The 21,119-nt window shown below is 42.4% G+C and overlaps 1 protein-coding gene across 2 annotated transcripts in view; it reads right to left on the reverse strand.

Moving 5' to 3' along the window:
- Nucleotides 1-4,360: 4,360 nt before the first annotated feature.
- The window catches only part of RNF180 (ring finger protein 180), a 144,212-nt gene continuing 127,453 nt past the window's right edge, over nt 4,361-21,119 (reverse strand). Inside the window, exon 7 of one of the 2 annotated variants that reach the window (XM_075932404.2) lies at nt 4,361-7,563. In XM_075932404.2, coding sequence (XP_075788519.2) covers nt 7,364-7,563 — 200 coding nt within the window. In that variant the 3' untranslated portion in view covers nt 4,361-7,363. Of the gene's footprint in view, nt 7,567-21,119 lie in introns of both variants that reach the window. The other variant, XM_075932402.2, reaches the window with a different exon arrangement.

Consider the following 21,119-nt stretch of genomic DNA (forward strand, 5'->3'; position numbering starts at 1 on the left):
TGGGAAGCGACTGTCTAGGAAGGAGCATGGCGGAAAGGGAGCCTAGGGGTCATAGTGGACCACAAGTTGAATATGAGTCAACAGTGTGATGCTGTTGCAAAAAAAGCAAATATGATTCTAGGTTGTATCAACAGGTGTGTTGTAAGCAAAACTCGTGAAGTCATTCTGCCACTCTACTCTGCACTAGTTAGGCCTCAGCTGGAGTACTGTGTCCAGTTCTGGGCGCCACATTGCAAGAAAGATGTGGAGAAATTGGAAAGGGTACAGAGAAGAGCGACAAGAATGATTAAAGGCCTAGAGAACATGACCTATGAAGCCAGGCTTCATGAACTGGGCTTGTTTAGTTTTGAAAAAAGAAGATTAAGGGGGGACATGATAGCGGTTTTCAAATATCTAAAAGGGTGTCACAAGGAGGAAGGAGAAAATTTGTTCCTCTTGGTTACTGAGGACAGGACAAGGAGTAATGGGCTTAAAGTGCAGCAGGGGAGGTTTAGATTGGACATTAGGAAAAAATTCCTAACTGTCAGGGTGGTCAAATATTGGAATAAATTGCCAAGGGAGGTGGTGGAATCTCCCTATCTGGAGATATTTAAGAACAGGTTAGATAGACATCTCTCAGGGATGGTGTAGACGGAGCTTGGTCCTGCCTTGAGGGCGGGGGGCTGGACTCGATGACCTCTCGAGGTCCCTTCCAGTCCTATGATTCTATGATTCTATGCAGCCTTGACTCAGAGTCCTGCTACCGGTACCATGCTCACAGCACAACGGCCACACCCTGGTTTCCACCAGCCAGGTTACTTCTTGCAGGGTGACTCCCAACAGCCCTTTCAGGCCTGAGTTTCCCCCAAACCATCTCTTCTGCACTATCCAGTCCCTCTTTCTAGACCCTGGCAGGAGTTAACAAAGCTACTAGGGATGTAACAGTGTAGTCAATTAACCGATAAGCAAAGGCTCAGTCCTGGCTTGCACTGTGACTGGGACCTACCCCTGCTGTGGCTCTACATTTAAAGTGTATTAAAAACCAGGTGGGCAGGCAGCCCAGCTCGGTCCTGGCTTGTGCCAGGTCCGAGACCTACCCCCACTGCAGCTCTGCATTTAAAGAGTATTAAGAGCTGGGCGGGCAGGTAGCCCCATATAGGGGCTGCTGCCACCCTGCACTGCTGCCGCTGTATCAGATGCAGCTGTATGGGGCGACAGGCAGCTGGTCTCCAACGGGAGCTGGTTTTTAAACTGGCTCCCCTTGCGGACTAGCTCCCACCTGGCACCCCGCATTGCTGCCTCTGATACAGTGGCATGGAGCTCCTTGGGAGCGGGGCTGGAGCACACTGGCTGCAGGTCCTATCCCCAGGGACTATAGAATAGTCAAGTTACCAATAAAATTTCATGAGGTTAATCGACTATTCAATTAACCAATATTTAACATCCCTAAATGCTACTGCCTCCAAACAAAGACAAAATACACACGAGCCTTTTAGGTAAGCTGAAGGCTTCACACTTTAGATTAATATTCAGCACAGAAGTGGTTTTGTAAATGTGAAACAAGTTTATTAGCAATAGAACCTCGATGTAAGCAAATATGAGTAGGGATAGAAATGGTTACAAACAAAAGTAAACAAACAATTCTAAAACTAAGATTAAGATTAAACTAGAGTCTTTTTTTCAAAATATTTCTCTCACCACAGTTATTCTTGCAGCTTGGCTGGCCTGTCTTTAGCTAGGATCCAACATAGAGCCCAAATCACTTTGTTTATTTATCTCCTTGGGGGAAGGATGACAAAATGCCTTCTTGCCTTCCATTATATCTTCCAAAGTTCATTGACCTGGTTTCAAAAGGTAGGAAGGCTTCCCAAGAGTGCAGTCTCCATCCCTTGTCAAGACTATTAATTGATCATTTGCTTTCCTGAAGGCACTTTTTATCTTGGATGTAAAGATGTTTTTCATTGTCTTAGGTCAAAGGTTGCTTAATTTACATCAGAAACACAGTCAAGTCTGCCAAACAACATTCCTTTATAGGGCAGGCTGTGCTTAGGCACTGCCCACCACACACATTTGAGGAACGTATTTTCAGCAAACATCTAGAATTCTTTTATACATTGCCAAACATACAAACACTAATATAAATGACCAGTATATTACCAGTTTGCATATGATACTTTACGTGACAATTCTGGATACAGATTATGGCAGTGATTTGGGGCAATGAGATAAGAGTTATGAAATTGTGCACTCTCTTTGGTTGGCACTGAGGTGCTCCCTGGGCCAAGGGGCTGATGGAAATCCGGCATCTTAACAGAGTTAAAGTTGTGGAGCATGGCCTGTGACCCTTGATCATTGTAATAATGGTTAAGTGTGCACTTTTCATATTCTTGCTTTTGTGCATTTGTGTCAGTTACATTACATGTATATTTCTGTTAATGTGTTGTGCACAAGTCTGTGCATTTCATAAAGCAATTTTTTGTGTTAATTTCCCAGGATTTAAAAGTGCTTAATGGAGGGGGAGGTAGCAGACTATGGAGTGCAGGGGAGGACCTGTGGCAGGTATAAGTGCAACTGCTAGTCAAAAGTTTATCAGCAGCTGAGTATGAATCCTCATGTGGGAACAACTGCATGCCACCTGCTGAAATCTCATTTGGTGTCTCTCACTTTGATGTTGTTTAATGCAATTATATGTATTTGGAAGAATAACATGGTATTTAGTACTAAATCATACATAAAATGTATTCAGAATGAAGAGTTGGTGTGCCACTATGGGTTATGCAAAATTTGATAGCTTACTGCTTTGGGTTTCAATGCAAAGTACAAAAACAATTAAGAATGCTAGTATGAAAAAAAAGATATTCCTAGTTTCGCACTCCTTCCTAAAAACAGAATTAAAAGAGAAATATAAAATTGGTTGAAAAAATAGTCAAATTTAATTCCACCCAATATCTATTGTCATAGCTGCAAATATTACAAACTTCAGATTTTATTGCAAACATGATAATAACCTAATGGATGAGAACACATTCCAGAAGAAGACCAAGTGCTTTAGAATAAAACTGTTCACAAAATGAACTGCTCCAGTTTTCACTGAAGTCACTATGATTTTTGTAACAAAATATTAATGGAAGCACATTTAAGACAGTAATAATGAACTAAACAATTTCAAAAGGTTTATTTGGAAAGAGACAACAGAGAAAAGCAACTACAACCATTCTACCCCTTCTGGGTCTTCCTAAAGGAGGAATAGCTTTATATAAAAGTCTGAAACACTAAGTCAACCTCCTTTTTATCTGATTAACTCATTATTATTTGTAATTATAGTATTAATCAATGAAACAGTACAACAGTACATACAAAATTTATAGCTTGACATATATATATACACATACACATACACACACCTTAGAAATGTTACATAAATAATTTTATATTAAATTTAGAACAATGTATCCACCCACAATTATCAACCTGTAATTATATAGAAGAGAAATACTGTATTACAATTGATTCTCTCCCTTCCTGTGTCATTTTTAGGGATGTATGTGAGTAGTTACATGATACAGAGGCAGCAAGGGGAGGGGAAGTAGAAGCTGGTGCTTGGGGAACCGGCTTAAAAGCCAGTTCCCCCCAGCGCCATCTCCTTGGTGCTGCCTGGCTCCCTCAGCGCTGCTTCCTCTATCAGAGGCAGCAGCATGGGGGTGGGGGGAAAGGGGAGGACAGAGAAGGCTGCTGCAAAGCAGACTCTGCTTGCGGTGGTTGGAACTGGCTGTGAAGAGGGGCTGCTGCTGGAGTGGCCCTTGTCTGCTGAGGGTCCTAGCTTACTGCTGGAACCCCCACAGACAGTTGCTACTAGACCCAGCATGAGCCGGGACTGAGCAAGCTTGGCTCAGTCCCAGCTCAGACTGGGGTCCAGGAACTACCAGCACTAAGGCTCTACAGTTTAAATGTAGTAAGAGCTAGGTGGGCAGGTAGTCCTACTCCTACTACATTTAAAGTGCAGAGACATAGCAGGGGGTAACTTCTGGAGGCTTCCTCCCTTAGGGTATGTCTACACTAGCCCCCTAGTTCGAACTAGGATGGCTAATGTAGGCATTTGAACTTGCAAATGAAGCCCGGGATTTAAATATCCTGGGCTTCATTTGCATGTTCCCAGGCGGGCGCCATTTTTAAATTCCCTTAGTTCGAACTGACTGCCCACGGCTACACGCGGCAGTCACCTGCAATGAGGTGTAACAGTTAATCCGAACTAAGGACTTAGTTCGGATTAACTTCTGACTGCCGCGTGTAGCCGTGGGCAGTCAGTTTGAACTAAGGGGATTTAAAAATGGCGCCTGCCCGGGAACATGCAAATGAAGCTCGGGATATTTAAATCCCGGGCTTCATTTGCAAGTTCGAATGCCTACATTAGCCACCCTAGTTCAAACTAGGGGGGCTAGTGTAGACATACCCTTATTGACTAATTGTGTAGTCGACAGAAATTCTATCAACTATGATTAGCTATTTACTCACTTCCTAGCATCCCCAGTTATTTTTCAGAATAAATCCATGATAAAATGGTACCAGAATTTTTTAATGTAAGTTTACTTTCATTTGATTGGTGTAAATAGAGGCTTTATGTATAACTAGATTTTGAAATATTAGCTAATGGATATGATCATCTGAGAAGCACCCTAGTTAAATTCTTAAATCTGATTCAATATTTATTTAAAAAAATTTGTTTCATGTTTCAAACTAACAAGTTGGTTATCTAAAGCAATATTTCATGATACATCCTTTTAGTCTAACACGTTTTGACCTCAGTAAGTGCAAGTACATGTTGGTGGAAAAGGTGCTTCACATTCCTTCTCTTCGCTGAGCCAGGAACAGTTGATTTACAAGTTTGAAAAAACTCAAAGTTGTAACTTTAGTTCTGGCATAGCTGAGAAACATGTTTGAAGTTTGCTGAGAGTTTTAGTGTACCATGAGTTTTATTAAAAGTCTCTGAAGTTTTAATGAGATAGATGATCAGTAGGAATAATATTTCCCTATCATTAGTACAAGACAACCTACTGTAATTAGAGGTAATACACTAATTTTTCTCATGCCCACAACTGTAATGATGGCGAATTTTAATTATTATATTTCCCATGACCCATTAGAGCAATATTAAAAGAAAGTGACCAAATCCCTTCAGTCAACAGAGTTGTAACTGTACTAGTATTTTCACTCTGTAAAAAAAATCCTCCTAGGGTTGCCTAATCTTACAGAAGTTATTTTATGCATCTTGAGAAAAATTAAATGCTGGGAGCCAAAGTGCTGCTGGAAGTGTCATCTTTCAAATGAGACAAGTCTGAGGCCTTGCTCATTTCTTGTCTTGAGTCAGCAAAGTGCTTAAGCACTTGCTTAACTTTAAGTTCCTGAGCATAATTATCACATTATGGTCACTCAGTTGAACCTCATCTTTTAGCAATCTGATAGAATAGTGCCATATATTGAATAAGCAGTGGCTCCTGAGGTTTCCAATACAAATACTGAAGTTAATGGGACAGCTCACACGTAAGTGCTAGAAATTAAAAGATCCCTTGTACTTCTCAAAGTAGAAGTTTTAGCCACTCTGTCTTATCTTTGTGTGTTTCCATTTTACTATAGTATCAGACAAGGGGGGTGGGGGCTGGGGGTTATCATGGGCAGGGAAGGAAGGCATTGCCTTCCCAAACAGCCAGGCATGGTCCCACTCACACTCTGCCCCCAGAACACCTAATGTAGGAGTACTGGGGGTGGAGTGTTGCTGCCCCCAGTGCCTGCTCTCTCTCTAGGGTTGCCAGATGGTTGAACCAAAAATACTGAATCCCTCCCACCCCCCACCCTCAAAAAACCCACCGGGGAAAAATTCTGTTGAAGAAAAAAAGGGGGGGAAGACCAAAGTTGCTGAGCAAAAAAAAGGACTCCAAGACTTATTAAGCAAAAACAAAACAACAACAACAACAAAACAACAACAGCATGGCCCCTTTCACAGTGAGTGCAGTCAGAATAGGAATAGGAACAGGGGGGTTGAGCACTAAGACCCATGGGGGGTGATTTCCCTTGGTCTTTTTGCCAGCAACCATTTTGTATTCTTAGAATTTAGCTTCCCTGCAGAACCAAGTAACCATGGGGGCTGGGAGCAGGGAGTGTTAGGGGCCGGAGGGGGATGCTGGGCGCTGAGTGTTTGTACGGTTGCCAGGTGTCCGGTATTTTTGCCTCCTGGCCGGGGAAAAAAATCAGAAAATACCGGACATTTTAGGTGTCTGGTATTTTCTGAATTTTTTTTTACCAGACAGGAGGCAAAAATATTGGACTGTCAGAGTCAATACCGGACACCTGGCAACCCTAGCTCTCTCTGTACTCTGGGTTGGGAGGCGTAGGGCCGTGCACTGCCCTCCTTCCCCAGTGCTCCGGGCCTGGGGAGGCTGGGGCTTTGCACTCTCCTCCCTTCCCCATGTTCCAGGGCTGCGAGCCTTCCTCCCTCCTGGGGAGGCTGGGATCACACACAATCCTCCCTCCTCATGGTGCTAAGGGAGGGCTGAGGCTGCACACTGCCTCACCTCCCTGTGGTGCTGGGGGAAGGGACCTGGACAGAAGGGGTGGGGTTGGAAGTGAGATTGGGGGAGGGAGCTTGCTTCCCCCAGCCCTAACTTGATCCACCACTCATGGAATCTGAAGTCCCTTCAGTAGCATCAGTGGGAGCTCTGTCATTGCTTTTACTTTAAAAAGTGTTTTGTAGCATGGGTAGCATTAAATGATTGTTGTATTCCACCTCAAAGGTAGGAACATTTCAATACTGAGTGACCAGTCTCTACGTATACACCTTAAAGAGCTATGGGATCCTTACACATGAAAAGTGCTAATCATTAACTTTGAGACTCACACTTTGAGAGGAGGGTTTCCTCTCCATCACCGCCTTTTAACACATGAGGAAATTGAGGCACTAGTGGATGATGTGACTTGCTTAAGGTTGCACAATATATCAGTATAGAGCCCCAAAACTGAATGCAGGTCTACCAGACCATGCTACAGCCCTCAGAGCAGAAACTCCTCCAAACAAATCTTGATGCTTCATTTCCACATATGGACAATTTTACACATTATGCTGGTCCCACTGAAATCAATGGTAAAACTCCCACTGATTTCAATGTGGCCAGAATTTCACCTTATGTTTTCAGCAAAGCTCAAGTCCTTTGATGCCTATATCCAAAGCATGGTCTTTAGCCCCATGACATGTTTGGTGTAGCCTAATGCAATTCTGAATGATAAGAGCTTCCAACCATAGAAAGAAAAATCTGCATTAATGACTTGAAACCATTTCTATTCACAATCCCTTTGTGTGCACGAGTCTCCAGTTTTATCAAAGCAGCGCCGTCCCCTAGAAAGGAAAGAACAAATAACAAAGAAAACAGAAAACAATGAACCCTATTACCCAGTTGACAGAATAAATGTAGATTATCACCATGTCCATGTCAAACCACCATCCACGACTGTCATCCTCAAAATCCATATAATCCATCCTGTGAGCAGCATGTGGGAAGTGCCTTCTTGTTACAGGATCTGTATGCCTTGGGAAACCTGCTGGAGAACAGACTGTGTCACTTCAATCCACTTATTCTTTTAAGAAATATTTTAAGTGAACACAATACTTATGAAAGATTCTGGAATGAGAGCATCAGAAATGGATAGTCTCTATTTCAAGGGCTAATGCAGAATAGAAGCAGCACATCTCATCACCAGAGTACTTCCCTCTTTCATGGAGAGGTCTGCAATGGATCTCAAGGTACAGAAGGCTATGAGTCACCTTTTTACCCATTGTAAAAAAGGGGAATTACACAAAAATGAGGAGGTTAGTTAAACAGAAATTAAAAGGCACAGTGACTAGAGCCAAATCCCTGAAAGCTGCATGGAAACTTTTTAAAGACATCATAATAGAGGCCCAACTTAAATGTATACCCCAAATTAAAAAACATAGCAAGAGACCTAAAAAAGAGTCACCATGGCTTAACCACCATGTAAAAGAAGCAGAGAGGGACAAAAAGGTATCTTTTAAGAAGTGGAAGTCCAATCCTAGTGAGATAAATAGAAAGGAACATAAACACTGTCAAATCAAGTGTAAAAATGTAATAAGAAAAGCAAAAAAAAGATTTTGAGGAACAGCTAGCCAAAAACTCAAAAAGAAATAACAAAATGTTTTTTAAGTACATTAGAAGCAGGAAGCCTGCTAAAAAACCTGTGGGTCCCCTAGATGATCGAGCTATAAAAGGAGCAATCAAGGACGATAAAGCCATTGCAGAGAAACTAAATGATTTCTTTGCTTCAGTCTTCACGTCTGAGGACGTTGGGGAGATTCCTGAATCTGCACCGTCCTTTTTGGGTGATGAATCTGAAGAACTGTCCCGGATTGAAGTGTCATTAGAGGAGGTTTTGGAACAAATAGAAAAACTTAATGTTAACAAATCTCCGGGACCGGATGGCATTCATCCAAGGGTTCTAAAAGAACTAAAATGGGAAATTGCTGAGCTATTATCTGTGGTTTGTAACCTATCCTTTAAATCAGCTACCGTACCTAATGACTGGAAGGTACCCAATGTGACACCAATATTTAAAAAGGGCTCTTGAGGCGATCCTGGCAATTACAGACTGGTAAGTCTAACTTCAGTACCGGGCAAATTAGTTGAAACAATAGTAAAGAATAAAATTGTGAAGCATGTAGAAGAACATAATTTATTGGACAAAAGTCAACATGGTTTCTGTAAAGGGAAACCCTGTCTTACTAATCTGTTAGAGTTCTTTGAAGGGGTTAACAAACATGCGGACAAGGGGGATCCAGTATAGTAAACTTGGATTTTCAGAAAGCCTTTGACAAGGTCCCTCACCAAAGGCTCTTGTGTAAATTACATGGCCATGGGATAAGAGGGAAGGTCCTTTCTTGGATTGAGAACTGGTTAAAAGACAGGAAACAAAGGGTAGGAATAAATGGTACATTTTCAGATTGGAGAGGGGTAACTAGTGGTGTACCCCAAGGGTCAGTCCTGGGACCAATCCTTTTCAACTTATTCATAAATGATCTGGAGAAAGGGGTAAGCAGTGAGGTAGTAAAGTTTGCAGATGATACAAAACTGTTTAGGATAGTCAAGACAGAAGCAGACTGTGAGGGACTCCAAGAAGATCTCACCAAACTCAGTGATTGGGCAACAAAGTGGCAAATGAAATTTAATGTGGATAAGTGTAAAGTAATGCACATCGGGAAAAATAACCCCAACTATACGTACAGTATGATGGGGGCTAATTTGGCTACGACAAATCAGGAAAGAGATCTTGGAGTTATCGTGGACAGTTCTCTGAAAACTTCCACACAGTGTGCAGCGGCGGTCAAAAAGGCAAATAGGATGCTAGGAATTATTAAGAAAGGGATAGAAAATAAGACCCAGAATATCTTACTGCCCCTGTATAAAACTATGGTACGCCCACATCTTGAATACTGTGTACAGATGTGGTCTCCTCACCTCAAAAAAGATATTTTGGCCTTGGAAAGGGTTCAGAAAAGGGCAACTAAAATGATTAGGGGTTTGGAACGGATCCCATATGAGGAGAGGTTAAAGCGACTGGGACTTTTCAGTTTAGAAAAGAGGAGACTGAGGGGGGTTATTTATTAGTTCCCTAAATAGAAGAACTAGAGGACACCAAATGAAATTAATGGGTAGCAGGTTTAAAACTAATAAAAGAAAGTTCTTCTTCACACAGTGTGTAGTCAACCTGTGGAACTCCTTGCTGCAGGAGGCTGCGAAGGCTAGGACTATAATAGAGTTTAAAGAGAAGCTAGATAATTTCATGGAGGTTAGGTCCATAAAAGGCTATTAACCAGGGGATAAAATGGTGTCCTTGGCCTCTGTTTGTTAGAGGCTGGAGAGGGATGGCAGGAGACAAATCGCTTGATCATTATCTTCGGTCACCCTCTCTGGGGCACCTGGTGCTGGCCACTGTCGGTAGACAGGATACTGGGCTAGATGGACCTTTGGTCTGACCCAGTATGTTCTTATGTTCTTATGTATCTAGTGAGAGGGCATCTTATGGTTACTGAATGTTCCTGATGCTGCCAGCCCTTCAGCTACTAAAGCATTCTCCCTCTGGGCTTATGCCAGCCATGTCTCTGGTTAACAAACAGGTGCATCCCAATCCCTGAATTCCTTTGAATCATTCCCCTGTGATATCCAGCCCCAGGTGTTGGCTACCCACAGTGATTCCAAATCCTCTATCCACACAGATGCAGAGTATCTGTTTATCTGTTCTCTTAAACCTCTACTCCTGTAATCCACTTCGTCCCTCTGAGCATTTATAATATAACAGAAGATTTTTAAAAAGTAAGAATAAAAATTTAACTATAAGTAGTAGGGAAGGAAGTGGTTACAATACGAAATTAACTATAAAACTTATGTTTAAAGCCTGACTCTAAGCTTATCAACAGTTAGGGTACGTCTAAACTACATGGCTCCGTCGACGGAGCCATGTAGATTTGTTGTTTTGGCAAAGGGTTCATTTACATTTACATGGCTGCCGCGCTCAGCCGACAAACAGCTGATCAGCTGTTTGTCCGCTCAGCGCGTTAGTCTGGACGCTCCCCTGCCGACATCAAAGACCTTTGTCGGCAGCCCCGGTAAACCTCATCCCACGAGGAATAACGGGGCTGCGACAAAGGGCTTTGATGTCGGCAGGGGAGCGTCCAGACTAGCGCGCTGAGCGGACAAACAGCTGATCAGCCATGTAACAGCAGCCATGTAAATCATTTAAATCGCGGCTTCATTTGCCTTTGCCTATGTGTCTAATCTACATGCCTCTGACGACAGAGGCATGTAGTCTAGACACAGCCTTACTGTTCTTGCCCAGTAAAGTAGGCCCCCTCCCAAAAGTTCAGTCCATTGCAGAACCAGGATCCAAACATTTATGAAAACACTTCTCCTTCTGATGTGGGGTTCCCCTCATTAAATGGATGTAGAATGTCTTTCCCTACACTCTGTTATACTAAAACAGTTTTGTCATTGTTCACAGGCAGGGCAAAAAATAGACCATTTATTCCTATTCTTTTCCTCCTGATTATTACACAGAATTTTTTCCATAAGAATACTTTGTTTCTCAAACTAAAACTGCTCTGTTCTTTCAGTAATCTCGTGTTAGGGACTGTCTGAAAACCCTTTTGAAAGCCCACAAAAATTAAATCAACTGGCTTTTCTATGTCTGCTACTTTACTGATTAATTCAAAAAAGTATTAGTCTATTAGTGATGCACAAATTTACTTTGTAGAATCTGTTGTCCTTAGACCTTACATAAAAAAAATAAGTAGAATTATAAAATACCTATACATATAATTGACCAATTTACCAAGGACAGATAAGTAGGGTGACCATATTTCCCTATGCCAAATACGGGACATCAAGGGGGGGGAACTGCTGGTGCTCGGGGCTTCAGCCTTTCAGTGGGGTGGGGGAACTGCTGGTGCTTGGGGCTTCAGCCTTTCAGTGGGGTGGGGGAGGGAAGGGAGTCTCTGTCACTCAGGGTTTTAGCCCCATAGTGGGGGAAGACTGGAGCCACCAGCACTTGGGGCTCCAGAGGCTGAAGCTCTGAGTTCTGGCGGCTCCCTGCCCACCCTTCAGGGATGAAGTTCAGCCCCACAGCATGCAGGGTGGGGAGGGGAGATGTGCTGCTGGTGCTTGGAGATTCAGCAGCTGAAGCCCTAAGTACTGGTGGCTTCCCCCTCCTCTCCCCTGCTGCAGGGGAAATATGGGATAATCTGCCCGTTTTTTAAAAAAAAGTCGGGATGCTGGGAGGAGGTCTTAAATAAAGGACTGTCCCTATAAAAACGGGACGGATGGTCACCCTACAGATAATGTTTACTGGTCTGTAATTCTCCAGTAGTTTAATCTCATGCATTTTAAGAGATCATGGGTGAACCTCTGACTCCATTGAAGTGAATGCCAAAACTACCATTGACTTGATTAGGGCTAGGATTGCAATCTGTAGTTTTTTATAAAAAACTGCCAAGCTACTGTAGAAGAGAAAAAATATTCTACGGATTTGTATTTGGAAGCTGTTTTAGGTCCTGATCTTGCAAAGGCTTACATATACCCATTTAAGAAAGTATGTAGCTCTGCTGAAATCAATGAGGTTACTCATATGTTTAAAGGTAAGCAGTGACTTAAAAATTTGCACAATAAGGCCTTGCTTATGTTTACATTTTGAAAACATTACCTTTATTTAATAAAAACTAATGGAGTCTTGTTTACAATTTTAACTGATACTACAACAATGTGATTTACATAAAAATCACATCTTGATTTGAAACTGTATTTCAAATCTAGTTTTGATATTTAGGAGCATATTTTTATCTGCTTCTCCTTTATGATATTTGTTAGACATCATTTCCAAATATAAATCTGGATTTATTTTAACCAATTTCCATTTTTGAATGGATTTGCAATTGACATTAAGTTCTCTCATCAGACTTATAACTATACGCCTTTATGCATAAATCCTCAGTGTATATTACCCTCTCCAGAGGGTCCTAATCAAGATTGTTATAAGCGATTTGCTTTCATTTCTTTCTACTCTTATAGTAAATACAGCAAATGCCAGAAGGATATTTTTGCGTCAACAATTTTGAATCATCTTGTAATCAAAGTATAATTATGCAAACATTTAGTGACATTAGATATGACTGGATAGCTGGAGCCTAAAAGATTTAGGAAAATATAATCCTTGATTTGTATCTCTATGTGATTTACTTTAAGCAAACCTGCATTAAATTTATCCTGGATTAGACTTTATAATGTAATCATTCTACATTCAAAAACAGCAATTTTAATATAGGAAACTGCTATTCTATAATTGTTCTTGCAGTAGAAATCCACAAAAATGCAGCTGATACTGCATTAAGAATATATACAACTAGATCCTGCTTACTTACCCACACAAATAATCCCACTGACTTCCATGGGCATGGGCAAAACAATCAGGAGTTGACATCCAACATATGGAACCGATTTTAATTCCCTATTATTTGAGTGCATCTACAAACCAGTGCATTAAAAATAGCAGTGAGGGCTTTTCAGTTTGCAAGGCAGCTCCTGCTCTCAAACCCACTCTATCCACTGAGGCTTTGTCTACACTGTCAATCGAGTGACAAAACTTTCGTTGTTCACAGGTGCTATCTCCTTATCCCCAAACAACCAGAGTTTTGCCCTGGCAAATGTTCATGTAAACAGTGTATTGTTGGTAGGCGTGTTCTTCTGTTGACAATGTGAACTCCGCTTGTTGGGAGTGGAAAAATGTTGTTGGCAAAGGTGCAAGCAAACAGCGACTACACTGCTTGACTTTACAAAACATGGCTGTGTTGCTAAAATTTGTGCATGTAGATAAAGTCTGAGTCTATTCTTGGACATCTAGCTAAAGTCTCTGCTAAGCCACAACATTCACCCATCTATTTTTAGCACTTCCACTAGCTTTTTGGAACCACACTAACACAAGTTGTCTACCCACACTATGAGACTTGCTCCCAGCTGCAGTGGGGACATACCCCTTAGTTACCATCTATTAATTAAATACGTTGCAGTTGAAAATGGCAATAGTACAACTAAGCTAGAAACCAAATCTTGTTGTAAAGAATAAAAAATGTTCTTTTGCCCTAAAATTCTGCCCTAAAACCTACTTGGATATGTTTTTGCCCTAATACCTACTTGGATATGTTTAATTCATGGAAATTGGGGGCTAGATTTTTCCAACATTGCATTATCACGAAATAATGATAGTGCTTTGAAACTGATGAATGTTTTGCCATTGTTTACACTGACAGCTGTGTCAAGTTCTGTCCATATTTGATCTGATTCAGTCCACAGCCCAGTACCTGGCCTTACTAGCTGGACAGATGCCTAAGGGCATGTGGATCAGGAATCCTTCTCCCAGTCTGGCAGAGCTACTTCATGGAGGCTACTCAAAGAAAATGGGCAGAGCAGTCATTATGGGGATTTTTACTGTCCCAGCAGGAGGGGGGAGGGGCTAGGCAGATCTGTGCAACGGTGGATTTCGCTGCTCCTCTTCCATTCTGCTCATGCCCAGTTCTTGCTTGATCACCCTCCTATCTAGTCTCCTATCTATCCCGTATGCTAGATCTCCATCTACCATTATTTAACTTTCATATGGGAACAGAAGTTTTATTTTCTTTGTTTACATATACTAGTACTTATTTGCAAATTCAGGTGAGCTCCAGGATGTTACCAGACATTCTTAAATAATTTCCAAATTGACTTCTGATCGTCATATGTTTCATCAGAATGATTTTGATTCTGCAGAAGAGCCAATTATCCACTATGTTCTACATAGTTATAGTTCATTCGTTGAGATCATGTCATAGGGCAACTAACAATGGAAAGAAAATCTAATTAGAGTCAAAATTGCAGAGGAACCCTTAATAATAAAGCTACTGCTAAAATTATTGACACAGATTTGATTCCTGGGACATTACAAGAAAAGAAGTAACTATGCACCTTAGAGAAATGTACTCCCCAGGTATCAACTGATAGGAAAAACATGGAGTTGTATTAAGTAACAACATTGTAACTATTGGCATTTCCATAAGAAATCTTGTATTCTCTCGCATTTTATATAGCCCAGAACTGTGAGATTAGAATCCACATAATTATATTGGAAAATGCTCAATATTTAAAAATAAAAAAATAAAGTATCTAATTCTAGTGGTAGGATTCCAACAAAGGCAGTCAACATCAAGGGTCAAAGCAGGAGCAAACCTCAGAGTTGGACTAGCAGAAGAGTTCATAAATTCAAGGCCTGCGCACCAAAGGTTAGAGTCCAAGGCCAGAAGCAAAGTCTAAATCAAGTTGAGGTCAAAACCAGGAACAGGAAGGATCATGGTAGCTACATGAAATCCACACGGTTGCCCGATCACTTCCTGGATGCCCCTTTAGGTTTACATAGGGCAAGGAGCCATGAAGCTGTTGTATCTCAAATCCTTGATGTGGAACTTCCAACACTCTATGTCCAAAGCAGATCATGGGAAATGGAACACCAATGGGTTATAGCTATTGCTGGGGGTTAGCCTGGTGGTATAAGTTACCTGACAGTGCTGCAATCCTGGGTGTCCCAGAAGATGTTATGTATTGTTTACATACAAATCTTTAAATTAAATTCTTGCTGCAATAAAGTTATTTCCTATATACAGTTATTTCATATTGCTGTATCTGGCAACATTTTTCTTTGAGGCTTTACAAAGGATCACTGATTCCTCTTCTGTGGGTGTTCCTACAGTCTTCTACATACATAAATCTACACTAAGTTGCAGCATAGCTTTCCAAGTATTAAACCATAAAAGCCAAAACATATTTTAAAAAAACACACCCTATTTCTTTAAGTTCTGCATCCTTTTTTGTGTTCAGTATCCTTTTTGGCCTTTCACTGTTAAGTGCACAGCCAAACTCTTAGGCAATTGATGTGTCTTGTAAGCAATACACAGGCCTTCAAAATATCATCATATCATTGTTTATTTGAAATCTTTTGCTCTTCGAAGTATTGCAAGATTAATTTAATTTAATTTACTTCAAAATTACAAACTTTTATAGTTGCCATGTAAAATGGCAGCCTTAGTTTTGACAGGATATGAAGGTAAGATTTTCAGTGTAAACAAGATGGACTGCCATTCAATGAGGTTTATTCTCCTTTTTATAAGTTAGGTATTCACACACTAACTTTTCTATCATTAATTTGACTTAAAATCCATGGTCCTCAATAGAATGCTTTTGTCTGTTTTTGTTGTATTCCACACAAAGTACCAATAATATTCTGAATGTTAAATAACCATGCTGTTTTATGGAGTAATAATTTGGTTCTCATTGATTAAAATACAAGACAGAAGGTTGAATAGTGTATTTTAATGAGGGATCATATTACTGGGAAAGAATATAGAGATTCTGTAGTGAATGAACTTACAGAGCCGTTAGTAGTGCATGAATTTACAAAAATCACAAAAACCTCATGCAGGTAGTTTGCATGTACATTCTTACTTCCTGAATCTAGCATTGCCGATGTCAACAAAAATTTTGTTGCTATTTTTTCAGTGCACCACATTGACCAGTTTAATTAAAAAAATATTTAGCTCATGTTGGAAAATGGCTGTACATAGTCCCTCGCCACGTTCATAATGTAAAGGTAGCAACAATTTGTGTTTTCCTGACTTGTGGGAGTGGATGGAAGATGGGATGGAAGGGGTGAGCCTACACTTGCTAAAATACCCATCTTGGAATGCACGTTAAATTGGAAGTAACTGAATCTCACATTCCTGCAAGGAGGTTTACAGGATCTGTTGAAAAAGGCTTTCTTTCTCAACAGATCCCTCTCTAGACAGCCGCTTTTTGCAGACAAAGTGCTGAGTTGGCAAAAGGAGGTGGCCATTTTTATGCAAATTAGGCACAGGCTATTTAAATCCCTGCCTCATTTGCAATGTCAACCTGCCTAATCTGCATCCCTCTGCCGACAGAGGGATACAGTCTAGACATGCCCTTAGAGTCTCTAATAGGGAGTAAAATCCCACCAGTTAAACATTAAGTTCAACTGGTTAACTGATTAAACAGGAAAGGGAGAGGGGGCCGACTGCAACCTGGCTGGAGCAACCCCTCTACCCGCCACAGCTGGGCTGGAGGTATCCCCCACCCCCCCTCGCCATGGCCAGGAGCTGCTCTGGCTGGGCTGAAGTACTCCACACCTGCAGTAGGCCCCGCAGGGCTGGAGCAGCCCTCTGCCCGCAGTGGGTGGGCAGCTGCTCCAGCCCACACTGATTAACTGGTTAACCATTAACACCCCGAGCCTCTACTTAATCTTCAACTTTAACCTCTTGTCTGCTTTTAACTCTGTTAAACATACTCTCCTTGAAATCCTGTCCTCACTTAGCTTTTGTGATTTCATCCTGTGGGTTCTCCTCTTACTGTTCTGCTTGTTCTTTCAATGTCTTCTTGACTGGTTCTCCTCCTCTCCCTTTTACTTTTCATGAGGTTCCATCTATGAAATACAGTAGAACCTCAGAGAATGGAGATTGTTTTAACTCTGGATTGTTTGTAACTAAGAACAAAATGTTCTGTTATTTCAAAAGTTTATAACTGAAAATTAATATAGCTTTGAAACTTTATTATGCAAAAAGAAAAAGACCGACTTTCCCTTTTTTATCAGTTTATGTTTAGCATAGCATTGTTTTACTGTAATAGTTTTTGCTTTTTTTTTTGTCTGTGCTGCTTCCTGATTTCATATTTCTGCAACAAAAAAGATTAAAGGTCTAGAAAACATGAGCTATGAGGGAAGACTGAAAGAACTGGGCTTGTTTAGTTTAGAAAAGAGAAGACTGAGAGGGGACACAATAGCAATTTCCAAGTATTCAAAAGGGTGTTACAAGAAGGTAGGGAAAAAATTATTCGCCTTGGTTTCTGAGGAAAGAAAAAGAAGCAATGGTCTTAAATTGCAGCAAGAGAGGTTTAGGTTGGACATAAGGAAAAACTTCCTAACTGTCAGGGTGGTTAAACACTGAAATAAATTGCCTAGGGAGGTTGTGGAATCTCTATCACTGGAGATATTTAAGAGTGAGTTGTACGGACATTTATCAGGGATGATCAAGATGGTGCTTGGTTCTGCCATGAGGGCAGAGGGCTGGACTTCATGATCTCTCGAGGTCCCTTCCAGTTCTAGGATTCTATGATTTCAACTGAAATATATGACTGACTGGCCAGTTTGTAACTCTGGTGTTCATAACTCTGAGATTCTAGTGTACTCCTCTTTTCCCTCATGATTTCTTGGGGTTATCTCATCCCCGCTCAAGGCTTCTTCTACTACCATCTTTACACTGAACAATTAAAAATCTACCTTTCTGCTCTTGTTTTTCTCCTCAGTCCAATTCCATCTCTGGGCCTGTTCACTAATATTTCTTGTTGGAAGTTTTGTTCTCAATTTATATATTCCTTCATCACCCTCCCCATACCTCACTTTCTCTATCATTTGTGAGAACCAAAGGCTAACTGGGGGAGATGATTAGGCTTTTAGGTCAATAAGAAATTAGGTAAATTGAGATATCAAAAACAATAGATATTTCTTCTCTTCAAAAAGAAATTTGTCTCACACCTTGTAAAAGGAAAGAATTTTGGGCAGCTAAACTGGGAATGAAAACAGAAGAAGGAAGCAGTGCAACAGGTTTTTATCATTCACAGAGAGCTGATGTATATTTTCTTTCTATATTGTGTACAGTGCTTTCCTGAGGTGGGTGCAGGTCCTGGGAGAATCCCCTCCCATGTCCCAGGTGCAGAGCCTTGAGCACCCCCCTGCTGCAGCCCATCTGCCACAGGCTCCACCCCTTCCCCAAGGCCGTCCTCCACACTCTCCCCCAAACAATGCAGGCAGCAGGAGCTGGAGTGGTCTAGCAGCCTGCTCTGCCTCGCTGTGCTACCCTCCCAGCCCAGTGTGCCTAGTTTATCTGTTGTGGCAGGACCAGAGTGCCCTAGGATGGGGCACTCTGATTCCTACTGCCACTGAGAAGCTACGTGCAGCAGGCTGGGAGATGGCAGTGAAGCAGAGTAGAGCAGGCTGACAGGCTGCTCTTACTCCCACTGCCCAGGCGGTGAGTGTGTGTGGGCAACTCCTGCTGCTGCTGTGCCAGGCTCTGTAATCCCTTGGGTCCCTCCTGTCCATAGAAAGGCTAGGGTGGCCACTGAAGGGCCCCCGAAAGTACAAGCCTGTGGTGGCTGCCCCAATTCATCCTATGAATGGGATGGGTACGGCTCCGAGTCCTGTTGTACTTTTGGATTAATAATCTTTGTTAAATAATTCCGTTTGAACCTGTTGTTTTGACATCTTGAATCATTATTAATTTCCAACATACAGCAACCTGTAATCAGAAGCTGGGAAGCAACCTTACCTATAGTGACCCTGCACTGAAGAGCTTACTGTCAAAGGCCTGGCCTATACTTATAAATTAAGTCAATATAACAATTACACTTGGGAATGGGATGTCAAAGAAAGAATGCTTCTATTGACCTAGCTATTGGGGCATTCCTATAGTGATGCAAAACCTCTTTTGTCACTAGAGGAAGTACCCAGGTACTATAGGTAGCATACTATAGTACTACAATGGCATAGCTAGAGCACCACAGCTGTGCTGCTGCAGTTTCCATAGCATAGACATGCCCTCAGTGAATTGGTAGATGTGCAGGGTTTGGGATGCACATGCAGAGATGGAATGTGGGGGTGGCATATACTGATGGAATTGTGGTGTGCTTACCTGAGCCCCTAATCTTTCTCCCTTCCCCTGCCTCCCACCCTCATTTACCCTGTGCCCCATAACGCCCAACACCTTGCTGCAGCCCAGATCCCCCTCCCTCATTTTCCCACTTCTCCATCCCCAGTGCCCCTCACTCCTCTAAGAAGCATTCCCATATCTGATTTTTCTCCCCAAAGGCTTTGATTATATGCCCCAGGAAACCCACCCCCACTGCCATCTACAGGCAGTCCCCGAGTTACGTGGATCCGACTTATGTCGGATCCCTACATACGAACAGGGCTTTTCTCGCCTCGGAGGACGCGGGCAGCGGGACCGCCCAGACGCGCCGCGGTCCCGCCACCCGTGTCCTCCGGGGCGAGAAAAGCTGCTCCGCGTCTCCCTGGTCTGCTTTGGGGGGGGCAGAGCAGCTCTGCCTCGGGCTTCCTGTAGTCAGCCGCTGGTGTTTCAGGAGCGGCTGACTTGGGGACGCCTGGGGTAGAGCAGCTGGGGTGCTGCCGGGTTGGTCCCCACAGCACTGAGGTGCGGCGCTGCGGGGACCTACCCGGCAGTGCCCCAGCTGCTCTGTCCCAGGCGTCCAGATTCATCTGCTGTTGAAACTGATCAGCGGCTGATTCCAGGAAGCCCGGGGCAGAGCAGCTCTGCCTTGGGCTTCCTGTAGTCAGCCGCTGGTCAGTTTCAACAGCGGCTGAATCTGGACGCCAGTTCCGACTTACACACAAATTCAACTTAAGAACAAACCTACAGTCCCTATCTTGTACGTAACCCGGGGACTGCCTGTATATCACAAACTGTAGCAAATTCCATCCAAAACTCTTTTTGTCTTAGGTGAGGGCTTGTGATGAACCTATACTTAGGCAAGTCAATTGAATTCTGATGAGTTCACAGCCAGCAATCTCAATGATATCTGTGATTCATCAAAGTAGTAGTACATTTCAGGCTACATCTACACAGCCCTGCTGTTTGAACTACAGAATGTGAAGTGCAGAGTGCATTTGGGTGCTGTCCAGGTATCTAATTTGCATTAATATTACTTTTAAAACAGGACTAAATTAATGAGAATGAGGTTCCTTTTAGTTCATGCCTGCAACATCCATAGAACAGTGTGATAGTGTGTGCTGCAATTCACAAACCTATAGTCAAAACTGCAGAGATGTGTAGACAAGCCCTTAGTTTAACAGTGCAAGTAGAAAAAGAAACCACTTTATTGAGAGTGGATAGATGTAATCCAAGAACTCATGATCAAAAAGGTTCCAAATTTGGCTCACTAATCCTACCCTGAGATCTACAAGGCTCAGCAAATTTAAAAGCAATCCAACTGACCATTTAGATTTTCAGAGGATACATGAGAGTCAAGCTTTACAGTATACTGAAATGGCAGAAATGGAAACTCCCTAGCTGCTTTTCTATATTGACATATGCTTACTATAAAAACGTACTTTTTCTTAATACTGTTCAGAGGGCCTCCCAAATATTAAGTGGAGCCTTGGGTAAAACTCAAGAGAGTGAAACCATTTTGACCTGCATAACAATACAGGCAGTCCCCGACTTACGTGGATCCGACTTACGTCGGATCCCTAGATACGAACGGGGTGAGGCAACTCCCGCACATGCGCAGCAGCATTCCCGGGGCTCGCTCACCTGGGTCCTAGGATCCTCCTCGGACCGGCTCCGACTGGGGTCCCGCAGAGCTGCCGGGCAGAGGAAAAGTGCCTCCCCACGCCCGCTGCCCCCCCCCGCCCCCCCTGCCAGCAACAAGCTGTCCCCTCCCCTGAGCAACAGGCTGCCGAACAGACAAAAGCAGCCTCTCTGCCCCTCC

This window comes from Pelodiscus sinensis, chromosome 6 (assembly GCF_052426305.1).
Source record: "Pelodiscus sinensis isolate ZL-2025 chromosome 6, ASM5242630v1, whole genome shotgun sequence".
Classification (NCBI taxonomy): Eukaryota; Metazoa; Chordata; order Testudines; family Trionychidae; genus Pelodiscus; species Pelodiscus sinensis.